Below are 25,057 nucleotides of genomic sequence, written 5' to 3'. Positions count from 1 at the left end.
CAACTACTGGATCGGACAGTGTTTAGGCAGACATTCATCGGAAAGCCCTTACCACCTTCTTAAGCTCTTGATCCCCGAATGCCGTAATCGGAGTCCAACCACAGCAGATGAAGAGCTGCAACTACCCCGAGAGACCTGCGTAACCTTGGCACAACTACGTTCTGGATATTGTAGCAGGTTAAACTCCTACCTATCCAGAATTGACTCCAACATACCAAACATATGTCCGACATGTGAAGGCACACCTCACGACACTAACCACCTCTTCACATGCCTTATCAAACCCACTCATCTAACACACCTCACCCTGTGGTTCTTTGGTCCAACAAAGATAGTCTTTACATCCCTGAATCTAAATGAATGCAATCTTTGCTTAGTATTATCCGGTCATCTATGTAAACGTACTCTTTTCCGGCGTAACTTTCCGGCATTTTAAATTTTATTTTAATTCAACTACAAAAATAATATGGATGGTTTTCTGTATCAAATTCGTCAATCTAGGGCCTGTTACAAAAGTTTCCAGACGGGTGCAAAATTGGGAAAATTAAAAAGAATTCTGGCATAATTGATTTAGTTTATTCAAATTTATTTCAACTTTACAACTCTCTCAACTTTACAACTCTGTGAACGGTCAATAAGAACCTGCTCAACTCGTTTTTACAAATCTTATTCAGTGTGACGGTCGTCGACTTTTGAATGTCTTGAATTTCTACATATCGAATTCCTTTAGTGACTAACTGCTCCAAACAGAAAGAAGTCACCCGGTGCTAAATGAGATAAATACGGGGCGTGGTTAATAGAGAGAATAGCATTTTTGGCCAAAGAGTGTTTTAAGTTGAACGGTGATCTGAGTATTATCATCGATGATCGCACAATAAGCGTCAACTTCCATTTTCACAGTATTCTGGCCGAACAGGGCGGACGGAGGACAGCATAACACAGAGATGGAACACAGCATTAACCTTTCCATGTAACGCAATAAAGATTTCGACTTCTTCCACGCACATTTTCCTTAACAGCAGATTTTGGACGACGGACGGTCTCAACTTCTCGATTTTCGGAAAAATGTTTAAACCACTCAAAGGTATCACTCAGTGGTACGAGATAAACACACAACACTATGACCTTTTTAGATCATTTGATACGTCTCGGACGTCTTTTTACCGAGTTGCAAACTAAATTTAATATTTTTTTTTTAAATTCATTTAAAGACCGATAATCCTAAATCACTGTCAGATTATACGCAATAACTCGGCTTCCATTAAGCTTAAGCTGGTTGATGAGATATGAAGGCAGCCCGTGGTCAGTTACGACAGATTTTGTATAACATTGCAATTCTGTTTAAAGGAAGCCAATTGTTATTTCTGTGGAATGGAAATACCTACAGTTTTAAGCCGACTCTGAATGGCAAATTGTTTGTATGAGGAGCTTTTTCATTGCAGAAATACAGGGTTGGCCATATTAAACTGACCCATGTGATTATTAAAAAAATATGGAAAAAGAAACATTTTTTTGTGTTTCATTGTGAAAAACATTTAATTTAGTTCAAGGAGATTCGTTTACATCACTTTTTGAATATGATATCGCGCAAGTGGTCGCCCTTAGCTCGTATAGCGTAATGTGCCCGTTTTTCGGCGTTTTCCATAGTTTTGGCCAGCGTCTCGGCCGATATGGCGGCTATTTCCCGTCGGATATTGGCCTTAAGTGCGCCTAGTGTCTTTGGCTTGTTGACGTAAACCTTAGATTTCAAATTACAGTAAAAAGTTATAGGGTTACTCAATGGGTCAGTTTAATATGGCCAACCCTGTACACTGGGATATGTGCCATTGCCTTTTTCTATTATTTGATGTTCATGAAAGGAGATTCGAACCCACGTACTCCCGAAAGGTAGTAACTCCCCTCCCCATTCGGTTACGGGTCGGTCGCCGCCCTCTTACGACACTATAGCTAAATTATCCAGGTTCTTGAGGTCGCTCAGATACCTAAAACATATTTTTATTTTTGCACAGACAGTGTTAAATCGTGCCGTGCTTCCTATGTTTACAGCACCAACAAAAATCACTTTTGAGGTGTCGAAACAGGAAGTTATATAGCCAACAGCGCAATGCACCCCTAAGTCACGTGAGAATCTATTTGATCGATTTTAAGAGTTTCAGTAAGCGTTAGGTAAGCCCCGTATTGTTCGTTCATCGAGTGTAGTAGAAGTACATCAAGTGAATACGGTCGAATGAAGCAGTGAAAGTTTCTGGGATTTCTCACTGATCTATTTCAAATATTAATTTTAAATCGAATGGGGAGATGGAAAACTCGTCATCAATTATAAAGATACCCGATTCCCAGCCAATTATCTTCCTCTGCGGTTCTATTTAAGCTGAAGGCATGGTAATTTCCCCGGCATACCTGAAGCACTCATAAGTTCAAAATACTTCAAAAATATGTCTAAGATGTGTCTAGATAGTATTTGATAACACATACTTTTTAACTCCGACCGAACCGCAGCCTTTCCCCGCTGTTTATACTATAGAAGTAGAGCGCATTAAGCTATATTCATCAACTTCCAACGATATTTCTTGTCCAGGAAAGTCCAGAACAACTCTAAGAAATTTTGCCAAATTCAGTAATTTTTTATTTGTACCATTTTTTTTTAGTCAGGAGGTGTAAATCAAAATATGTAAAACATCATCAAAGGTGCCATCACACCAATGGTATATGGAGCATGCCACACTAACACTATAACAATACTCCTCCTCGGCTGATTTCCACCCTGGAACCGCGTTAGCATTTCTTCAAGGTGGAGCCGCGTTTATGTCTATTGACACAAGAGACCATTGATAGTATTCACTCCTCCCACTGTCTTCGAAAGCGGTTGTGGGGGAATGAAACATAGGAGAATATGCAATACTCCGATACTCACAAACTATTGCGTTGTCTTCATTTTGGTACTATTGTGAGTGCAGAGCAGTAATTTATCTCAGGAACGTTTTTAATGCTGCTACCAAGCTCAAATACTTCCCAAAGACATGGAAAATTTCCGAAATCATTGCGATCCCAAAGCCCAATAAAGACGCGACGTTTGCATCGTCTTACCGACCAATAAGTCTACTGCCGACAATATCAAAAATATTTGACAAGATACTCTTTGATCGCATAGAGCCCATTGTAACAAAAATAAATTTAATTCCCCAACATCAGTTCAGATTTAGGCGAAAACATTCGACAATCCAACAAGTGCACAGAGTCACTCATAAAATTAAAAAAGACTTCAACAATAAACAAGTATGCGTGGCTGTATATGTCGACGTAGCTGAAGCCTTTGACAAAGTATGGCATCCTGGATTACTCCACAAATCCAATCTTGGTTGCCATATAACTACTTTCTAATGCTAAAAAGTTACATCCAAGATAGAAAATTTTTTATTTAATATAACGACAACTGGAATTGAAATTCCCCAAGGCACTGTAACATATTAGGACCCACTCTGTATCTTATCCACACCGCAGATTTACCGGAACCGTCTTCAGGAAATAGCACGATTGCGATGTTTGCAGATGACACTGTACTAATGGCATCTCATAGAGACCCGAAAATAGCACAAACAAATTTACAAAACGACCTTAACAAAACACTGAACTGGTTCTAAAAATGGAAAATAGAAATTAATGGCGACAAAACAATTCAAGTCAATTACACGAGCAGAAAGGTAACCCTAGACTCATTAAAGATTGGAAACTATGACGAGCGGCCGCCGTAGCCGAATGGGTTGGTGCGTGATTACCATTCGGAATTCACAGAGAGAACGTTGGTTTGAGTTTCGGAGAAACACCAAAATTAAGAAAAACATTTTTCTAATAGCGGTCGCCCCTCGGCAGGCAATGGAAAACCTCCGAGTGTAATTCTGCCATGAAAAAGCTCCTCATAAGAATATCTGCCGTTCGGAGTCGGATTGAAACTGTGGTTCCTCCATTTGTGGAGCAACATCAAGGCGCACACCACAAATAGGAGAAGGAGCTCGGCCAAACACCCAAGAAGGGTGTACACGCCAATTATATATATATAATATAGACAGGTGTAATATTTTTTGGAAGCAAAAAAAAAAAAACAACCATATCGCAGCTAGCCTTTCAGAGTCCGACATCCAACTGCGAGAGTTGATGTTTTCGTAGGGCTCGGAAACAAGAGCAACATCCGCATTATTTTCAGCGAGCGTTTGCCATATTAGGTCTTGGGCTTCTCGACAGTGGTTGGTGTTGAGCTGCAATATCTCCATGCTTTAAATTTGCGCACCGCCTCTTGATATCGGGGGCATTTTCCGCTTCCAGCCGGGTGGGCTCCGTCGCAAAGCCCGTATTTTTCAGCGTTTTTACACGTTGCTGCAAGGTGTCCTTCCATTCCACACAGTCTGCAACCTTCGTACGGCCTTTTCATTTGCATGCATTTAAAACGAACGCCCAGCATTTGTAGCACCTTTTAGGGGAGATTACTTCCGACACGCGGCATCGAATCCATCCAACCGTAATGTGTCTAAGCTCCAAGACCTTTTTGGCGTCATCCGCGAGAAGCAAAATGTGCACAAATTCTGTGTGTGTTACGCCTACTTTTTTTGAGCTTTTATCAACGCTTTTCACTTGCGCTTGCTCTACTATTGCGCTGAGAATTTCATCATCCGTGCTCAGATCCGGAATAAGTTCTCTGCAGTGAATTGTAATATTGTGCGTCTTGAGGTTGACCGTTGCCACATTTTCTAGGGCTTTTTCTATGGTCGCACGACATCTTGGTGCTCCTAAATCCTTGCTCCTCTTTAGTTCGATCGCAAGTTCACCTTTTTGTGTAGGCCGCATGGTTTTTACCTTTCCGCTGAGGTCTTTGAGCTCTACGCTATTTTTCACCAATACTATCCGCCTTTTTTCGATGATGATCGCAGCAGGCATGGGTCTAATATATGCCACCTTTTTTATCTCTCGTAGATTTCTTTTTTCTTGGGACTTTCGTCCATTCTTCCTTGGTCCCGGGAGGAATCAGTGCATGCGGGTAGCTGTCGTCTTTCCTTTTTTTAGCAGATGGAGACTTTGTTGCTATCTGCACTCTGACACTTTTAGAGCTACCTCTATCTCTGGCTCTTTTAGCGCATAGTTTCACACTTGTTTGTAGTGCTGCTTGGGTTATCCGCACCGGTGTCGATATTAGTCTGGCCCTTCGCTCTTCGACTTCGAGCTGTGTGATTCAGTCAGTGTGTGCGCGTTTTATTATGCTACACATTTTTCTGATGTCACCGTGGACATTGTTCCGCGGTTCGACATATGACAGTAATCCGTCGATTTCCTTTCATAGACGCTCTACCAACTCACGTAATGCACCGGTCTTCGGAGTCGGTGCAGAAGGGGGCGGAGTGCCGCTTCTACTTGTACGGCGTTGGCTCGCTACAAGCGTTGATGCGTTGTCCTCCGTTTTTTGTTTGGTTGTTCCTGTTTACTGTGGATGGACTTTCTTATGACGGTGCTCCGCTTAAAGGCTTCTTCAGCTTCGGAATTCATGTTTCCGTTGTTTTTTATTTCGTGTTTTTGTTTCATTCTAATATATGTCCATTCTAATATATTAGGGCCCAAACTCACAACCGCTATCTCCACGCGTGTATGTAGTTTCCGTAAGTCCTATGGTTATCTATGAAACAGGGAGGCCATACTAGGGTTGACACTGGTCCTTATGGGCACCAGTATTTAGAGCCAGATTTCAAGCCGAAGCTAATGGAGAGTCATCTCAACCCAACCTACATGGTCACTGAAGACTACGCGCTTTGAGCGCTCTGGGAGACCTGCCAAGTTTTAATAGGGCGAAGGAGCAGCAAACCCTTCTGTAATTCATTTTAACTAGATTTCACTCCGTTACGGTTACAGAGATTCACTGCTCTAGCCCGATCGCTTTCTGCTTCCAAACCAGTATGCCATAATCGGGATCTTACTGGTATCAATCCTGATGACCCGTAGGCCAGGCTAACATGTTCTAATCAGCCGCTCCTACTATAGAGAACAGACGCTGACCAGGAGAACCGCTCAATTTGAGTCCGACGCTTCTGGATTTTTTTGATCATAGCGCCCTCGCGAAGGACTTCTATTTAATGACGCTGTCGCAGAGGTATCAACGGAGATACCGCTTCCTCCTCCTCTGGCCAACAAGTGAAATGAATTAGCAACCGCGCCCAATTCCGATAACTGAAATTTTTTATATTATGAATGTATGTAAGTATGTACATCTTACATTTCATACCATTTTGAGACACAAAGTATCAGGAAGTTGATATGATCTCGAAGTGAATTCCAAATTGTGATAGTAATTTTTTTGAAAACTAAACAAAAGAGTACAAAAGAACTCTACCAATATGTAATCTAACAATTGAAACTTTGTGGCAATTGATTTGAATACCATTTTGCTGATTTTAGTATATGCATACATATATACTATGTACTTATATATGTTTAATATGTGCATAAAATACCAGCCACGGCTACACCTGTTTTGAATTTTAATGATTCACGACAACCAGTTAGTCAATCAATATGATTGCCGTCAAGAACTAAATACATGCATACGTATGTATAAATATGTACCGAGATTTCATTGTTTTTCTTTTTTTATTTGCATTCGTAAAAATTATTACTTACTTATATACATATGTATGTATGTATTTTTATGTACCTAAGTACGTAAATATGTACGAGTACACATTCGAATGTTTACCGGTATTTGTGCAATTGCATTTGTTAACCCTTTAACCGACAACTTTGTCTTGTGCTATAAACAGCCATAACGGAATAGACACCCTCGGCCTGAAAACAAACTGATCAGGTATACACTCTTAAATTCACTTAAAAATTAACTACCGAATGGGTAAGATCCAATGACAAAAAATTAATTATTGAATCAAAAAACGAGATGGAAATTGGATTGTTGAATTGAGCAGGCACTGTGCCAAAATGTCATCGAAAATTTCTTCAAAGTGATTAAAATGAAGGTGGTCACTTAGCAGATACATTAAACTACGTACTTTTCAAATTTCCAGTGGCTGACTTTAATACCCTAAAAAAGTAGTCAATTAAAGGCTTGATTTCTTTATTTATTTATTTATTTATTTATTTAGTTATTTATTTATTTATTTATTTATTTATTTATTTATTTATTTATTTATTTATTTATTTATTTATTTATATATTTATTTACTTATTTATTTATTTATTTATTTCTTTATTTATTTGTTTATTTACTTATTTAAATCTATGAACTTCGATTTTTACAGACTATGATGCAAAAGTCACTGAGATGAAACTATGGATATATTTATTATATATATTTAAAAACAACTACATTTAATATAATATAGTATTCAAAAAATTTAAAAAAGCACCTCGTGAAAGCTAAAAATCAAAAACAACGTCATTATTAATGGAATTTAATTCACGTAAATCGCGAGCAATGGGAGCATTACTGGCATACTTAGTTTTAAAATTTTTCCCATAAAAAGGGTAGAGGTTCCAAAGAGATCGCTGGGGAACATTTTATCGATCCCTTTTCAGCAAGTAAGGACAATCTATGACTCCAGTAATCATATTATAAGTAAAGGACAAACACAGTATAGACCTACGAATTTCTATGAACTTGAGACTTATAAGCATGAGACGAGCAGAATATGTTGGCTTGGGTTCAATAAAATTCAGAGACCGAAGGGTATATTTGAGAAAAAAATGTTGCCCACGTTTGATTCTATTGATAGCTCGCTGACTACATGGTCTCCAAATAAAAACAGGATTAATGTATAGATTAACTTGTTGGTATAGTGATCAGAGAACTTAGTGGCATTCCGTCTGACGAAGTACACAAGTCCAGATATTGTACTTAGTGTGCACAATGTTAGATATTTTCGAGAAGAACATTTAAAAGCTCTTGGACAAGTTCGGCGAAAGACGTGATTGCTGTCACCACTAATAAAGCCAATCAATATAGGTTTGAAGATTAACGGCATCCTCTTGAGTTTTGAACACTGAGAAGATCTTAAGGTCATCAACATAAAGCAAAAATTTTACAAATGAGAAACAACTTTGGATATGATTAATAAATAACACAAATAAGAGCGGCCCCAGATACATCCTTGCAGAAAACTAGAGGTGGCAACAAAGGGTTAGATGAAGTACCATCAATTGTTACAGCGAAAGTCTATTGCACAAATGAGAGATTATCCATTGCAGAAAAGTACAACGAAAACCGAAATAAGCTAATTTTTTAATTAAGACTCTGTGAGAAATTTTGTCGAAGGCTTTCGAAAAGTCAGTGTTAATACAGTCGGCCTGGTAACCAGCCCAGAAAGACGGGACACTGTAGATCTACTGATTTGGGCAAATTAAAGATTTAACCACAAAGTTCATTTTTGCATTGAACGCGTGCTCAAACGTTTTGGAAAAAGTCGATAGCTGGGTAAGACTCCGTCAGAAAATATGAGATTTGCAAGTGGTCTTTCGATTTCTTTGAAACTTTGGGAAATATTAGTTCTAGGTAAGATACATTCGAGCCTAAAAGGATTTTGAAAAAATTTCAAAATTGAGTCATCTACGCCATGTTGAAAATCGGGACCGTGTTTTTTTCAAAAATCAATATTTCTTGAACCGTTGGATGGATTTCAATGCAATTTACAGACAATATAGAAACAAATAAGTAGTTTAAATTAGTATTATGTTAAAAAAAAAATTTCGAAATTTTGACCAAAAAAAAGTCAAAAAAATTTTTTTAATCAATTTTTAGTTGATTTGGCCAGTTTTTTAGATTTTCTGTTATACACGTAACGATTCCTTATGATTTAACCTTTATTTTGAAAAAAAAAAATGTTTATGGTGTCTATAATAGTTCTCGAGATATTGCGATTTTAGTGGAAGCGCGCACCGTGAAGTTCGCGGTTACGCAGCGCGGGAGTAGAAAAACGCACACAGACCTGCATCAGTCTGCTCCAGTCACTTCATACAGGAACACATAACGCAGCGCGAACCGTGCGTGCGCGCTTCCACTTGCAAATCTCATATTTTCTGACGGAGTCTTACCCAGCTGTTAAATAGGCCTATCATTTTTAACGTCATTTTTATCGCCATAAAGAAGAGCAGAGAGCTTCCTTGCGCCAATGAAACTACCTGACGATAAAGATTTGTTGAATATTAATTTCCGCGAATAGACCAAGGACGGATAACTTTTTATCAAAACTCCTGAAAGTCTATCAGCATCAGTTTAAGAGAAAGATTTCAGTTCAAGTAAAGAATTACTAATATCCTCCTGAGAAAGACATAGAGCTCCAAAGTTCCAGGCGTAATTTAGGTCAGCGGAAAAGTCGCACGGATGATCAAGTTATTCATCAACCAAATTCGACTTAAAAAACTCTCAAGTGTTTTGACTATTACTCACGTTTGGCTATTATCTAAAATGAGACACTGGCACTACTCCATCAAGATTTTATGTAATTCCAGAAGGTTTTGGAATTTGATTTAATGTTCAGTTCCATGTTATGAATATAGGTGTTATAGAGATAGTTATTTAAATAGTTAAAGTCCTTTAACATTCGTTTATAACTATTTAACAATTCGATACTGAGTTCATAATCAGAACAAGTTTTTTTGCCGCTTGCTTTAAATTTGAAAAATTGATCGAATTTTCTCTTTACCTCAGTTTCGGAACGCTATATCATACAACTGGCTTCACCAAACACCAAACTATAAAAAAACGTTTTCCATATCTCCCTTGGACTCACTAAAAAAATCTAGGGAAAAATTGTCTAAAATTTTCTTGCTAACCTCATGCTACTTGAATTCAAGAAGAAAATACAAAAATAATGTATATGCATCATCTGATAGTTAACGTAAAGTAGCAGTCTGTAAACATAGTACGAGTATAAACCTTTTTGAAACAAATTTAAATCAATCAAGTTGTGGAAAATAGCGATGTACAGAGCATCAACCCTGAAGATACGCTTTGTTGATATTCATAAAACCCATAAGAACGTGTATGTGTGATACACTGTTTCTCAAAGTGTTAAAAAATGTATGGTAAAACACTGTGAGTTTAGTGAACTACGCCAAATACTGAGCAACATTGTATTTACTCGAGGCATTCAGACTGTATTTAAATAAGTACTTTGCGCAAATTAATTTATCATTGAGTGCAGTATGCAATTCATGTTTTTTTTCGTGCGGCTATCATTATGGTATCGAACGAGTAACTGGAAAAAAGTACGTTCACATATGCATTAATTACAAATAAATCCACAAAATTAATTTACCCGTTCACATTTGGTAAACCCAATTATTTTGGTGAAATACAGGGTTGGCCATATTAAACTGACCCATTGAGTAACCCTATAACTTTTTACTGTAATTTTAAATCTAAGGTTTACGTCAACAAGCCAAAGACACTAGGCGCACTTAAGGCCAATATCCGACGGGAAATAGCCGCCATATCGGCCGAGACGCTGGCCAAAACTATGGAAAACGCCGAAAAACGGGCACATTACGCTATACGAGCTAAGGGCGACCACTTGCGCGATATCATATTCAAAAAGTGATGTAAACGAATCTCCTTGAACTAAATTAAATGTTTTTCACAATGAAACACAAAAAAATGTTTCTTTTTCCATATTTTTTTAATAATCACATGGGTCAGTTTAATATGGCCAACCCTGTATTTCGGTGTTTTTGGTTTGTTTCATTATTATTAACGATATGAAGAAAAGACAAGGAGAAAGAATAGCTAATTTAATTGCGCATTTGGCTGCTAATAATAAACAGTTGGAGGAAATCTGTAAACGACGTTTACTGAGGTTTCAAAAAATTATGGCAGCAATACGCAAGCGACATTCGACATAACATTTTATAATAAGTAATAAGAGGACAATGCGCTTAAGGACACACATTTTTTCTGTAATATAAATGCATTATTAATAATTCCTAACACAAATTTTATTAAAATTATTTTTACAGACCTGTCTTCTTTGACGGAGTCCATTTCATTTAATTTTTATTTTGATGTTTCTCCTTACATTCGTAGTAATAATTATCGATAACACGGGGTTGTATGTCAAAAAGTATGGTTATTATCTAGAACTATTTTATAATCCCAGATTTTGGGAGAGAAATTCTGTATGGGAAATCTCGCTTTTTAATTACGTATTAGGAGTTAACAACGAAAAAGTAGATCATCTACTTATATGTGGAGGTATTACAATACTGTAGAATGAATGAAATCGCTCACCGTTTACATTAAAACTTCGAAAATTCAAAAATGTGATATTTCATTGAAAAATTAAGTATAATTGATTAAAATTGGTTAAGGGGTGAAGTATTTATAAAGGGTGTTTTTTTAGAGGTTAGGTTTTCAAGATGAAATAAAACGTATATAATTTAATGTTATGGCCAAGAATTTAGCTTTATTATAAAGATAAGGGTTGGCCATTATGTTTTAAAAATGATTTCGGGCAAGTGGCCGCCGCGGCTAGCTCGAATAAATTCCAGCCGAGAGGCCCAATTTTCGACCACTTTTTGCAGCAATTGGGGCCGTATGTCAGCAATAACGCGCCGAATATTCTCTTCCAAGACGTCAATCGTCTCGGGCTTATCTGCGTAGACAAGCGACTTCACATAGCCCCACAAGAAATAGTCCAGCGGTGTTATATCGCACGATCTTGGAGGCCACGCCACAGGTCCACGGCGCGAGATAATGCGCTCACCAAAAGTTTCCTTCAATAAATCGATTGTTGCGTTGGCTGTATGGCATGTAGCGCCGTCTTGTTGGAACCAAAAGTCGTCCACATCAACATCGTCCAATTCAGGCACGAAAAAGTCATTAATCATGGCTCTATAGCGCTCTCCATTGACTGTAACATTATGGCCGGCTTCATTTTTAAAGAAATATGGACCAATGATTCCCTCTGCCCATAGAGCACACCAAACAGTGACTTTTTGAGGATGTAATGGCGTCTCAGCAATGGCTTGTGGATTATGTTCACTCCAAATGCGACCATTTTGCTTATTGACATACCCATTCAACCAAAAGTGAGCTTCATCGCTGAACAAAAACCATTATTTTCGAACCGCGCGAACCGAACCATTATTTTCGTAATAAATTTGCACGATTTGCAAACGTTGTTCAGGTGTAAGTCTATTCATTATGAAATGGCAAACCAAACTGAGCATAAATCAAGTGACAGCTGTCAAAAAGATCATCTACGAAAAAAGTAGTGCCACTTGAAAACCTAACCTCTAAAAAAAACACCCTTTATTTGTTTGGAGTTATTAGTTTTTCAAATCATCGCAATTTTTTAAGCACTTCAAACCTTCACTTTGTTTTACTAAAATTGAATGGGCTATACAAAAGTTGAAAAGTTCATGATTTTTTTTGAATTTTGTACAAAGTTTGAAATTTCGATTTATGGCTTTAGCTAAAGACTGAACTATATTTTAATTGAAAATATGTATATAATTGACGCGTACACCTTTTTTGAGGGTTTGACCGAGAGCTCCTCCTCCTATTTGTGGTGTGCGTCTTGATGTTGTTCCACAAATGGAGGGACCTACAGTTTCAAACCGCCTCCAAACGGCAGATATTTTTTATGCAGAGCTTTTTCTATTACAAAAAACTTTTTCTTCATTTTTCTTCTTCCACAAAGTGTAACAATTACGTAACAATTACGTGGTATGCTATCTCTCTCAAGAAAAACTTTTTATGTTTTATTTGAATGTGAGTATTTATGCATAATTCATAAGTATTTATGAATTGTTCAAAGACGATTTAGGAAATCAATATGTTAGTATACTATAAATGGACTCAACAGATCATCCATTACTTAAAATAACTATGTCTGAAATAAAAAATGCAATAAAATTATCTAAACCAAAAAAGCACCAGGTTGTGACGAAATCTCAGCTGATGTTCTCATACTTATAGATAACAGAGGAGTGCCAACCCCAATGAAAATGTTTAATCACATATGAGATTTTGCAACGCTACCAGTCAAAGACCTTACGAACACTTGTTAATGCACCTTGGTTTATCACAGACGAAGCCATACTCATGGATCTAGGTATTCCATTTGTTAAGAGAGAAATCTCACAAAACCAATGAGATTAGACGATTAATAAAAAAAAAAAAACGAGCTAAATATGAAATTGTTAAAATGCTCCACTAAATTTTAAACTTCTAATATAAGTTATACATGAAGTAAGTTATACAAATTTCGAGTAAAAATTAAATCTAATAACATAAAATATGCATAAGAATTGTAAAAAGAAAAAATTCTATAGTTTTCTATGTAGTTTTGCACCAGTGTAAATACTATGCTGTCATTAGGTAATAAGATCTCTTTTTCTGAATATCTGTATTCTAAGATAGATTGCAAATAAAGTATTTCCATTACAAAAAAAAAAAAAAAAAACACATATGAAACTGTTAAATATCGAAGCTCATGGTTAAAGTCCACGTTTACTGTGATACCAAAAAAGACCAATGCAAAACAATGCAAGGATTATCGGCTAATAAGTTTAATCAGCCATACAGTAAACATTTTTCTAAAAATCATTCATAACAGAATTTATAAAAAATGCGAGGCCGCTATGGGAACAACATAATTTGGCTTTAAAAAGGGCTTGGAACCAGAGAACCAAATGCTTACACAAAAATCACAGGACGCCGATCAAGATATCTGCATGTGCCTTTGATCTGCCTTTGACAAAAAACAACATAACCAGCTAATTAAAATAATGAAAGATTTGGACATAAACAAATACGACGTCAAATGTATACAAAACTTATATTGGAATCAGACTGCAGAAATTAGACTCGGAGACAACACCACAAGTGAGACAAAAATCTACAGAGGAGTGAGACAAGGTTGCATACCATCGCCACTATTATTTAACGTTTACGCAGAAAAAAATATTTGTAGAAGCAATAAATGACGCAGAAATAGGTATTAAAGTTAATGTGATATATATAAATAACATTCGCTGCGCAGACGAAACATCGTTAGTAACAAACAATATCCAGGATCTCCAAACTATTGTAAACAAAGTGGAAAAACACTGCAAAGACTTCGGGCTAAGTATATGTAAATATTGACAAAATCAAATTTATTATTGTAAATAAAAGCAGTAGAGACTATTCCTATAGGAGATTAACCATATCGGGCAAAACAATAGAAAAAGTAAAGAACTTCAAATATCTAGGAGTATGGCTGAAGGACCTATGGGACCATGACCAAACGACATTCACCGGGAGACCGTCGCCACCTTCTTAAACTCCCGTCCTGTGAACGCCGTAATCGGAGTCCAACCACCACCTATAGCTGATGAAGAACTCCAACTAGCAGGTTAAACTCCTACTTATCCAGAATCGACCCCGACATACCAAACATATGTCCGGCATGTGAAGGCACCCCGCACGACACTAACCATCTTTTCACATGCCCTCTAAAACCGCCTCAACTAACACCCCTCTTCCTCTAGACCCAACCCGCCGAAACAGCATGTTTCCTGGGCCTACCTTTAGATGAGCTAGACGAAGAAGACCGGTGATATGCCCTACACTAGCGGGGCTTCTGTAATCTGTTAACAAACGAACCATAGCCATGAAATAAGAGCCAGAGTAGAAATGGCTAGAGCGACCTTCATGAAGATTAAAAAAATACTGGCACGTCGGGGCATACCAGTTAAATTAAAGGCAATATTTTAAAAATGTTATGTATGGTCAACACTCTTATATGGATGCGAAGCCTGGACGTTGAACTCCATAAGCATACACTGACTAGAAGCCTTCGAAATGTGGTGCTATAGAAAAATTATGAGAATAAGCTGGATTACAAAATATCGAACAATATAATCCTAAATAGAATGCAAACCTCCAGGAACATGCTAACGGACATAAAAAGAAGAAAAGTCCCTTATTTCGGACACATAACAAGAGGTGACAAATACGATCTTTTAAAACTACTGATGCAAGGAAAAACTGAAGGACAAAGAGGAATTGGTAGGAAGAAAATGGCGTGGCTCAACAACTTCAAGAAGTGGACAGGTCTCAAAACAACAGGCGAACTAACAGTGGTAGCGAGAAACAGACACAAATTCCAAGATATCGTTAATAATATGACTTGACAACCGTACGGCTAAGATCAAAATAATGTTTGTATGTGATCGCGAACATCCAGCATGGATGCGCCGATTGAAAAGAAGAATTTTGGCATAACGTAATAACGAAATCACAATTATCTTATAAATTAGTAAATTCTTATTACATGTGGGGTCAAACTTATGAAAAAAATAAGAATTGAAAATTCCATTTTTCTAGTGTTACCCATTTGAATTCCTCTTGTTTTAGAAGTACATTTTTTTTTAATCCATGACGCCTACTGGATAACTATGAGTCCAAATTTAGAAACTTTCAATAACAAAAGCACCTGCAGTGCCCTTTTTCTACGCCAATGGCAATAAATTAATCACATTTTTTCTGTGGCTCAACTGGACTAGTTCCAGAAATCAGTCAAGAATTGGAGCTTCTTTGAAGTATATATGTAGGTTTCAAACCGCCGTGCTTTGATAAAACGAAACATGTACATATACGAACTTTCAGAATATCACGACCCCAACACCAGCTAGAGGGTTCGTGATCAGACATGCTCACGAACGGAATGGTCCTAAATTCTGCATTACAATATTCATTTGAGTAAAAATTATGGAAAAAATGTGAAGCGAATTCTAAACATTCTGAATTCATTTGGGTCATAATTCTGCATTTTCAAAATTCTGTAGAAACAAAATAACGTTGAATTAATATTCAGGGTTATACCACAAAAAATGTATTTTGCGCCATAGTTCTGTATTTTAAAAGTACTGTAAAAAAATATTTTATGTTATATTTTCAATGGAAAAATTAGTTTTAATAAATAATTAGCACTTTAACAATAATATAGGGTGGACCATGTAAAATTTGCTTTTTGAATGGGCTATAAAAAAAAATATTTTTTCAAACTTTTTTTTTAATATATTTTGAAGATTGCACATTGTCATTTATGAATAAGAATAATATCGTTCAAAGGACTGCCATGACTGGCTTTACAGTAGGCCATTCGATCAACCCAATTTTTAAGCACATTTTCGATTGTTTGGGCTCCAATTTCATAAATGGCAACTTCGATTTCGTGTTTTAAAGCATCAATCGTCTCTGGATGGTTCGCATAGCATTTGTCCTTAACGGCTCCCCACAAAAAATAGTCCAACGGGCTTAAATCACAGCTCCGAGGCGACCAATTAATATCGGAATTCAAAAACGGTAGCCAAAAGTTCGAGTGTAACTTTGGCGGTGTGACAAGTTGCACCGTCCTGTTGAAACCAAATGTCGTCCATGTCATCCTCTTCAATTTTTGGAAACAAAAATTCGTTGAGAATATCACGGTAACGCTCGCCCTTTACTGTAACCACGGAAGAAGAAGAAGACTCACCACTTTGGAAATTGGTTTTCAATATTTCCCAATTTTGTTCAGGCGTATAGCATCCCGTTTCGTAAATGTCAAACCTTTAAGTAAATTATTAACACATTCGACATGTCATTTGTGTTACCATTCTCAAAAAAATAGGTGGTTCAAAAAGCAAACGCTATATGGCCCACCCTATATCGGAGTGCTCCTATCACTCCCTTCATTATTATAAATTAAAACAACGCTATAAGTCAAAACACTGTCACATATTTTACCTTGCTATTACGGGGTGCTAACGTCTTTCAATCGAGAGAGATACGAGGTGCAAATGTTTGAATATCGATATTTACATAAATAGCTGTTGCAATGAAGAAACATCATAGGTAGCATTACATCACCTCGCAACAAAAAATTTTATCAAGTAGAATTAAAATACTGAAATTTTACTGCCAGACTTTTTAAAGAATATTGTGCCATACAAGGTCTGTACCCATAACTCAAAATTTCATCGCACTGGATGAGTATATAAACTACAAACAAACATTTACACTTCTATAATATAATATATTATATATGAATATAATACATTCAAACAAGTACATACTATATATAAGTAGGTATAGGATTAAGTACAATTCATCTGACTTGCCTATAACGAAAATTGGGATTTTCATGGTTGGAATTTGTGCACAGCTTCACTGTGTGCCTGTTTTTTTTTATTTAAAGCTGAACCCTGCTTATCTTTCTCTTTGTTTGTGCGAATTTAAACTGTATTAATAATTCCAGCCATTAATAACAATACGCTTTGCAAATCACACTGTACACACTTCACATGCACATATTTACATATATGTATATACAATTATGTTAAAAAGTGTTTGACTTTATTATATCTTGTTTGTATTTTTATATTTATTCACAAAAAAGTCTTTGTACTGTTTGATAGCAGCGATTTATTTCACAACTGGTGACGCAAAATCTATGTTTTCAACTAAAAGGATGCGGAAGCGAGAAGTTTCTGAGGACACGCAATGAATTTTCATCAAAAACAAAATTATGTACTCCCACGATTTTCTAACATATTGATGCTTTATTCGCTTCGTACCCCAAATAAAAGTTGGAGTTAAACGCTCGAGCGACAAAGAGAACCAACGACGTAATAGCAAACAATTGAGCTTTTTGCTTTTTAAGAGCAGCTGTGAAACAAAAATAAACTGCCCTGTATTGCTCTTTGTCATGTTTAGGCAGATAAAATATATGTATGTATGTACAAACAGAAGCACGAGCACAAGCGTATATCGATGTGAGAACTTATCAGCGTTGTGTTTATGCACCTTTGTGTGGTACCTCATTGAATAGATAGTGATTTGATATACATCCATAGGTACGAAAACAAGTAGATATCTGAGAAAAGAAGCCCAGAAATTCCTTTTATGCAGTTTTAATTTTAGAAAGTGCTGAGTGAAAAAATGTTATTTTCAAATGTTTTAAACATTTCTTTAGATATTAATTTGTCTAAAGTTGATCCATATATACGGTATATATATTATATTTTTAATGTCAAAAGTACAGAATAGCCATAAAATAGAGCGGTTCAATATGTTACCGTCAAAATATGATATATATTAGCTATTTTCAAAGTTTAAATTGAAGATTTGCATACACAAATATAATTAATACATATGTATATGTGAAATCATGGGTAAAATTAGACAAACCGATAATAAGTTTTTGAATATTCAGTTTACACACTTCCGTGCACTTACATACAGATTACACAATTTACTAAAAGCAGATCAAAGCAAAATAAAGTAGTGACCAACAACGTTTTCTAGAGATCAACTCTACATATTTTGATATGATTCAACAGAATAAATGTGTTTTGTCAGATTATGTCTTTTTTCTAAGTATTATTTAAACTCTAAGCAAGTAAGATCATAATTACATATTGCTAATCAAATACATTTAATTGTACATATGTATATATCTTCATCTGCGGCTTCTCATGCGTCCAAACTTTATTAAGCACAGATAAAACTCTTTCTGTTGGGGCATTTGGCCCTAGTAAGCAAAGATTGATTTCAATAACTTTTGCTATATTTACAAAAATTATGTTATATGTTCTCTGTAAAATGCTTAAAAATATCCACTCATCCTTCTTCAGCTAATTTTAGACTATCTAGACACTATGTTGAGTGACCCAATTAGTTCCTTCCTGTCTTCCAATGCAAACATTAAGCTAATACTTCATCCCATGAAGAGGCACTCTCTACTCAAACACTTTAACTTCTTCGAAAGCAGTGCCCCATTGACTGGATTTCCTTTAATTAAATTTAAAAGAAGTTTTCCCAAAATGTTTCGAATTTCGCATACGACTCTGTATACGATGGAGTTAGGCTCAAGCCATCTATTCCATCAAATCCATTACAAATTTCTTGATTCTTCTAAGATTGTATTGTCATTTAGGCATTGCAAAATGGCTTCAAGCCATCCATTCCTACTTAAGAAATATTGGTAATTATATTCTTTTTTTTACAAAATTAAAATAAATGGAAAAATATCAAGTTTTTGTATAAAACACAATTAAGTAGGTTTCTACAATTACGGAAACATATTTTTAAAAAATTCTTGGAATCATCGACCCCCTTCTACTAAAAGTTACTTAGAAATATAAACGTATGTACTAATAAATATTAAAATCGTTTAAATAATTAATATCTACTTAAGTAATAATATTTATATACATATTATATGTGTCTTAAAAGCCACTGTATTAAATTCAACCAGAAATAGTTGGTGCTTGGCATTATAAAGGCATGGTTAAAAAATTTTGAAAGGTTTAAAATGCAAAAAATGTAGCGTATATTTAGATACATATACACAAGTACATACATATACATATTCATACTTAAAGAACAGTCTTCCTAAATTCAAATTCTTAAATGTATTTAAAATATATAAGTATGAATATTAAATATTATATTAAATATATTTAAATTTAGCTTTAAAAGCAGAAGAAAGTTATGGGTTGTCATAACAGTTGAGTGTGTTGTTTTGCCAAAAACTACAAATCTGGTAATTTTCGAAATGTTTTCTTGCGCCAATATCTCATAGGGCCTGAGTAGTATTGTTTAATCACCTTTTGTTCATTTCCAAGGAGTTAGGAGTACAGTAAACAAACCGGCGTACGTAATTCATTAACGTTTCAAAAAGCACGTCAGTTCATATGCTTCGCCTCAATGCTGATAAATATATAGAAATGTTTACATAGAAAAAATACAATAAAGTAACCTTTATATTAATTAATTTTAAATCTTTTGATAATTACTATTAATTACTTGCAGAACAAAACTAAATTAACTTTCTTATTTGAAAAGTTCCGAAATGAATGTATCCAATTTTGTTAACTAATTACCACAGCGGCAATCATGCTCTCTACGTACTCGACCAATACTTGAGAATATGTGGGTCATGACATATTCTCATAACATCTGAAAAACAATTTTTTTTCTTGTTTGTTTTAAATAAATATATTTATTTTATGTTATAGTTGTGTCAGTATATTCTGTCCTTTATTCAAGAATGCATTTTGAAATTTCATTACAATATATTATTGCATTACTTTACGTGTATAAATAAAATGTAATAATAAATATAAATAAATAAAATTTAAAACGAAAAAATAAAAATTTTCGGAAAAGTTCGCATTTATCCTTTCCTAAGAAGTAAATGAAATATGAAAGCGAATAAATGTCGTACCTCCCATAAATTATATAATCCGTATAAGTATTCGGTAAGCAATTAAAATCGTTTGATATTTATATATAAAGTACTCGTATATAATTAGTATGTACATCCTTATTTGGAGGTTTGGCCGAGCTCTTCCTCCGATTTGTGGTGTGCATATTGATCTTGTTCCTCAAATGGAGGGGCCTACAATTTTATGCCGCCTGCAAATGGGAGATGGTTTTTATGAAAAACATTTTCATGGTAGAAATACACTCTGGGCTTTGTCTTGTTTGTCAAAGAGCGACCGCTACTCTAAAAAAGCTTTTCTATCATGCCCTCAGTAAGTGCGGTTACGGCGGCCGCAAACAGCGAATTTCGCATTCATATTCCTAACTCTTTATAAACAAATTCCGTATATGTACCTTTATTTTATTTTTTGCAAACTCAAACTTGTGAAAATCCATAACTATATGATTGGCAGCATCACAAAGTTCTTTACTTGACTGATTTAGATATTTTATCTCGAAATTTATACCGATTTATGCAATGCATAAAAAACATATACACAAGACGCGACAACACTGATTGTAGTATCTCTCTCTCACAAACCGTTTCCACGGACAATTAAATTTGCAAACCAAAACTACTTAACTGTAAGTAATCTACGTGGCTACAATGTAATTAGATCACTGCCATGAGAATCTAAAGGTAAACTTACCGCAAGTGTGATTTGTCACTTCGCTGCCACCAACGTTTAATAAAGTTGTATTGATTACAAGTTACAGTCCAGATGTTAACCGCAATTGTTTCGCTCTCTATTTGTTTAAACAATTGTTTTCATTTCCTTTGTATTATTCATATTAGAAAAATTATTTGCTAAATAAATAAAACGCCTTTGTGAGTATATACAAATTTTAATTATTAAAAATTCAATTATAAAATAGTATCGATCCACAAAATTTAAATGAGATCGCTTCGTCAAAACAGCCGCAAAATATAATATAAACAATGAATTAAAAGCTATAAGCGAAATATAATTAAGGAGAGAAAAAGTTCACGGCTTGCGCGCACAACCAAAGAGTTCAAACGAATGTTCTACTGTTAGGTAGTTGAATGAAATAAATGTTGTGTGGATGACGAACCCAGCGGCCGCTCTTTGGTTGGCGCTGACACGTTGTTGATTTTATATTATACCGCGCAACACACATACTATATGCATATCTACATTTAATAATATGTATATACATATGCATATACCATACATATTTTAATAGGTTTGTACTGAAAACAATTTGACTAAATTCTGCTCAAGCAATCTTTCGGCAAACATGTTAATGTTCTGTTGTTTATGTTCTTACTATTAGTTGAGCTCGTTGCTCCAGCAGAAATTGGATCGATGTGGATGTTCAAATATGCAAGTGCATGTGTACCATATGGATCATGAAAGTGAGGGTGTGCTGATGCGAAAAAACAATGACTCCATTTACATATTCAAATAAAGTTGGAATGTCCCACTACAAAGAAAATCTTTAATATTGACTATCTCGAAAATAAGTACGCATGAAAAAGAAGTATTACAAAATTAAAAATATGCGCTAAATAAGAAATAAGTATTTATTAGTAGCATAAAATTTAAAATACATATATACATACATATGTACACGGTGCATTCCAAAAAAAAACATATCTTTTTTTTGGCAAAATAAATTTGGTCTATTGCAAATAGTCTGCTTCCACCTCAGTACAGCGACTTCCATGGTCTAAAATGGTGTCGAATGTATCCACCTATACATATGAAATGGTCTTTTGTGCCCTCTATTCAAATCATCTTCGCTTATTAAACTCAGGATATACAGTTAGGTGACAAATAGAAACGGTAATGGTGTACTGTATGGAAATTTGATGCGAATGGAAGTAAAGTTGGAAAACTGCATCTAATTAATGAAACTAATTGCTCATTTGAGGATTATAAAATCATTAGCTTTGAGTTTTTATCGCTTTAAGATATTATAAAATATCATATAATATATTCAGGCAGGTTCTGGAATACGAACGAAAGTGAATATTTAAAGTGAAAAATTAACTAAAATACGAGGGAATTTAGTTTCAGTGTTCTGCAAAACAAATACTCTGTTCAGTTTCGAACTCTTTTCTTATTTACTTAAAAACGAACTCTACAGCTGGCTATTCAACCAAAACAAGTTATACATTTTTGGAAAAAAAAAATCAGTTTTCATTTCCTTTGCGGCGGTTTCGGTTATTTAAAATAAAAAATGAGAGACTTGAAATTTTTAACAGAAAGACTATTCCAATCCTTTAGACGTGCCTGAATTGGTCTTAGTACTTATGTTGGTGCTGGTGTTGTTGTAGCAGTTCGCTAGGACCCACCAGACCGATGTAGTCACTGATCGAACGGAAGGCCCAGGAGTCGTGCTGTTTCGATAGGTTGGATCCAGAGAGGGAGAGGGGTGTTAGGAGAGTGACTTTGAGAGAGCATGTTAATAGGGGGTTGGTATCGTGCGGGGTACCTTCACAGGTCGGACATTTATTAAGTATGTCCGGGTCAATTCTGGACAATTAAAAGTTGAACCTGCTGCAATTGAGCCAAAGTTACACGGGTCTCACAAGGTAGCTGAAGGTCTTCGTCTGCAATGGGTAGCGGTTGGACTCCAATGATGGCTGTCTTTGCCTTAGTGGTGATTGCGGTTTTATGCGCCACGATAGTCGGTTCTACGTAACCGGAACGACCGGATTTATATCCGGCCAAGTACTGTCACTTCACAGCATTCCTCGTACATGCATGGGGAATGTTTATGCTGCTGCAACAACAACAGCAGAGCAAACTATCGAAGGTGGCACCCAAAATTATGGGGTTATTAACGGTCGGTATTAGTGAGTCACCCATGTGTCTCCTTAAGACACATAGGGAATGTTCTACACGGTTTGTGGTAACATGTTGATCCCGCCATCAATGGCATTTAGCCCCCACTGCCTCTACCTCGCGTAATTTGCTGATGCAACCATTTAGCACCGCAAGAGGAATCTGTACGACTCCTCGTAGTTCACACGAGCCACATCACTTCGTTCGGTTCAACACTCCTGCCTAGACTTTTGCCTCCAAAGTTCGAGTGAGTTTGTTCTAAATTATAAAAGGGAACAAGATTTGTGGTTTCATTTTCAAATTTTTCTTTCCAAAATTTTCGTGTTTACATTACTTCTTACACTACATTACTTCTTACACTGTCGCCTCTGGTGGTTGGGGGAGCTTCGAGATGTAGAAGTTGAGCAGCAATGGCGAAAGGACACCACCCTGCGGTACATCTTGCTTAATCTTCCTCTGCTTTGATATTTGATATCAAAAAATCACTGACGAGTGACGACCGCTCTGGTAGTTTGCGGACCACCTCTTCAGCACTGGTGGGAGTGTCGACTGATAAATATCATCTAGTAGCGTGGAATGGCTGACTGTATCGAAAGCTTTCTTCAGGTCCTACGCTGCTAGGACAGTCCTCTCGCAGGGGCAGTTTTGGTTAAGCCCGCGGTTTATCTGGACGTTTATGGCGGTGAGTGCAGTGGTGGTGCTATGCACTCGTCGGAAACCGTGCTGATGTGGGTCTGGGGCCTGATGTTTCGTGAAGAGTGGGAGTAGGAAGTCTTCAAGAGTCTCCACTACTGAGGAAAGGAGAGTTATTCAACGATAATATTCCCCTTGGTTGGCGGGTTTCCCAGGTTTCAGTATTGGGACCACTTTCCCTGTTTTCCACTTGTCAGGGATGATGAGAGTGGCCAAGGACAAATTGAAAACCTTTATGAGAAATCCTACTCCCAATGATCCCAGGTGCTTCAAAATCAGCGCGTTCAGTCCGCCAGGGCCAATGGCAGTTTGTGCAGCCTTCTGGAGGCATGACGCTTGGCCCCATTGACCGGAGGATGCAGTATAAAAAGTCGGCTGAAACAGCTCGTGCATCTCTTCGGGTCCGACAAAGTGCAACCGTTGAAGGTTATAGCCACCTTGTCGTTGTGCTTCGTCGGGTTCGACAGAGACCTTACGGTGGACCAGAGCTTACTCACACCAGTGGTGAGGTTGCAGGCACTACGAGTAGCCGGATCTCCAAATTGAGATAGCTTATGCGGGGATCCCCGGGATCGACCTGGCGTAGGTGGTCACGCACGTTTGCCAATCTGGCTGCTTCGGCTGGGAAATTAGGACGAATGTGCTTGAGCCTTCCAGCGGGGATGAGCGTGCCGCAGCAGCTGTGAACACCTTGCGGAATGCGCTTTCGCCTGCGCCCACATCGGTGGAGAAAGGAAGAGCGGCGAAGGTGTATTCGGTGAATTCCGCGAAGCCGGCCCAATTAGTTTTTTTAAAGTTAATATAGGATCGGTGATTCGTGGAAACGAAGTCGGCAGGTCTCTCAATCGAGACGATAATGGGCAAGTGGTCTGATGCAAGCGATAGCATAGGTCGCCAAGTTATGCTATTTATCAGACCAGCGCTATCGATTGTTATGTCAGGCGAGCTGCTATAATTACCCACTACCCTGCTCTTCCAGTACCTGTTCCCTACGATCGTTTGAAACGTTGAATGCCTTGAATCGTGATGCGCATTAAATTCACTTACGACCTACTAGGTGGAGTTCGGGTGGAGCCATTTATGACAGACGCAGCAAATATAATACTTCTGGCCCAGGGTTGGATTCAATAGCAGCCCTGAGAATAAGTATTTGGAGCAAGGTTGCTGCGAGGAGTTATTCCTGTGACGTAAGGGTTAGGGTGATATACTGTTCACTAGACAGGGCTAGTTTACTGAGGAGGCAGCCCTTGGTCGGAAAAAACCCGAGTCA

The 25,057-nt window shown here is 36.7% G+C and overlaps 1 protein-coding gene across 2 annotated transcripts in view; it reads right to left on the bottom strand.

Moving 5' to 3' along the window:
• The window catches only part of LOC129242699 (plasma membrane ascorbate-dependent reductase CYBRD1), a 53,199-nt gene extending 31,889 nt beyond the window's left edge, over nucleotides 1-21,310 (bottom strand). The window contains exon 1 of one of the 2 annotated variants that reach the window (XM_054879499.1): nucleotides 20,932-21,310. Coding sequence is in view for 1 of the 2 variants with exons in the window: in XM_054879498.1 (XP_054735473.1) it covers nucleotides 17,134-17,158 (25 nt within the window). In the remaining variant the exon portion in view is untranslated. Of the gene's footprint in view, nucleotides 1-17,133; nucleotides 17,559-20,931 lie in introns of those variants that run through there. The other variant, XM_054879498.1, reaches the window with a different exon arrangement.
• Between the last annotated feature and the right edge of the window lie 3,747 nt (nucleotides 21,311-25,057).

This window comes from Anastrepha obliqua, chromosome 3, assembly GCF_027943255.1.
Source record: "Anastrepha obliqua isolate idAnaObli1 chromosome 3, idAnaObli1_1.0, whole genome shotgun sequence".
Classification (NCBI taxonomy): domain Eukaryota; kingdom Metazoa; phylum Arthropoda; class Insecta; order Diptera; family Tephritidae; genus Anastrepha; species Anastrepha obliqua.
The sequence above is the reverse complement of the archived record's forward strand: the minus strand, read 5'-3'. Positions and strand labels throughout refer to the sequence as shown.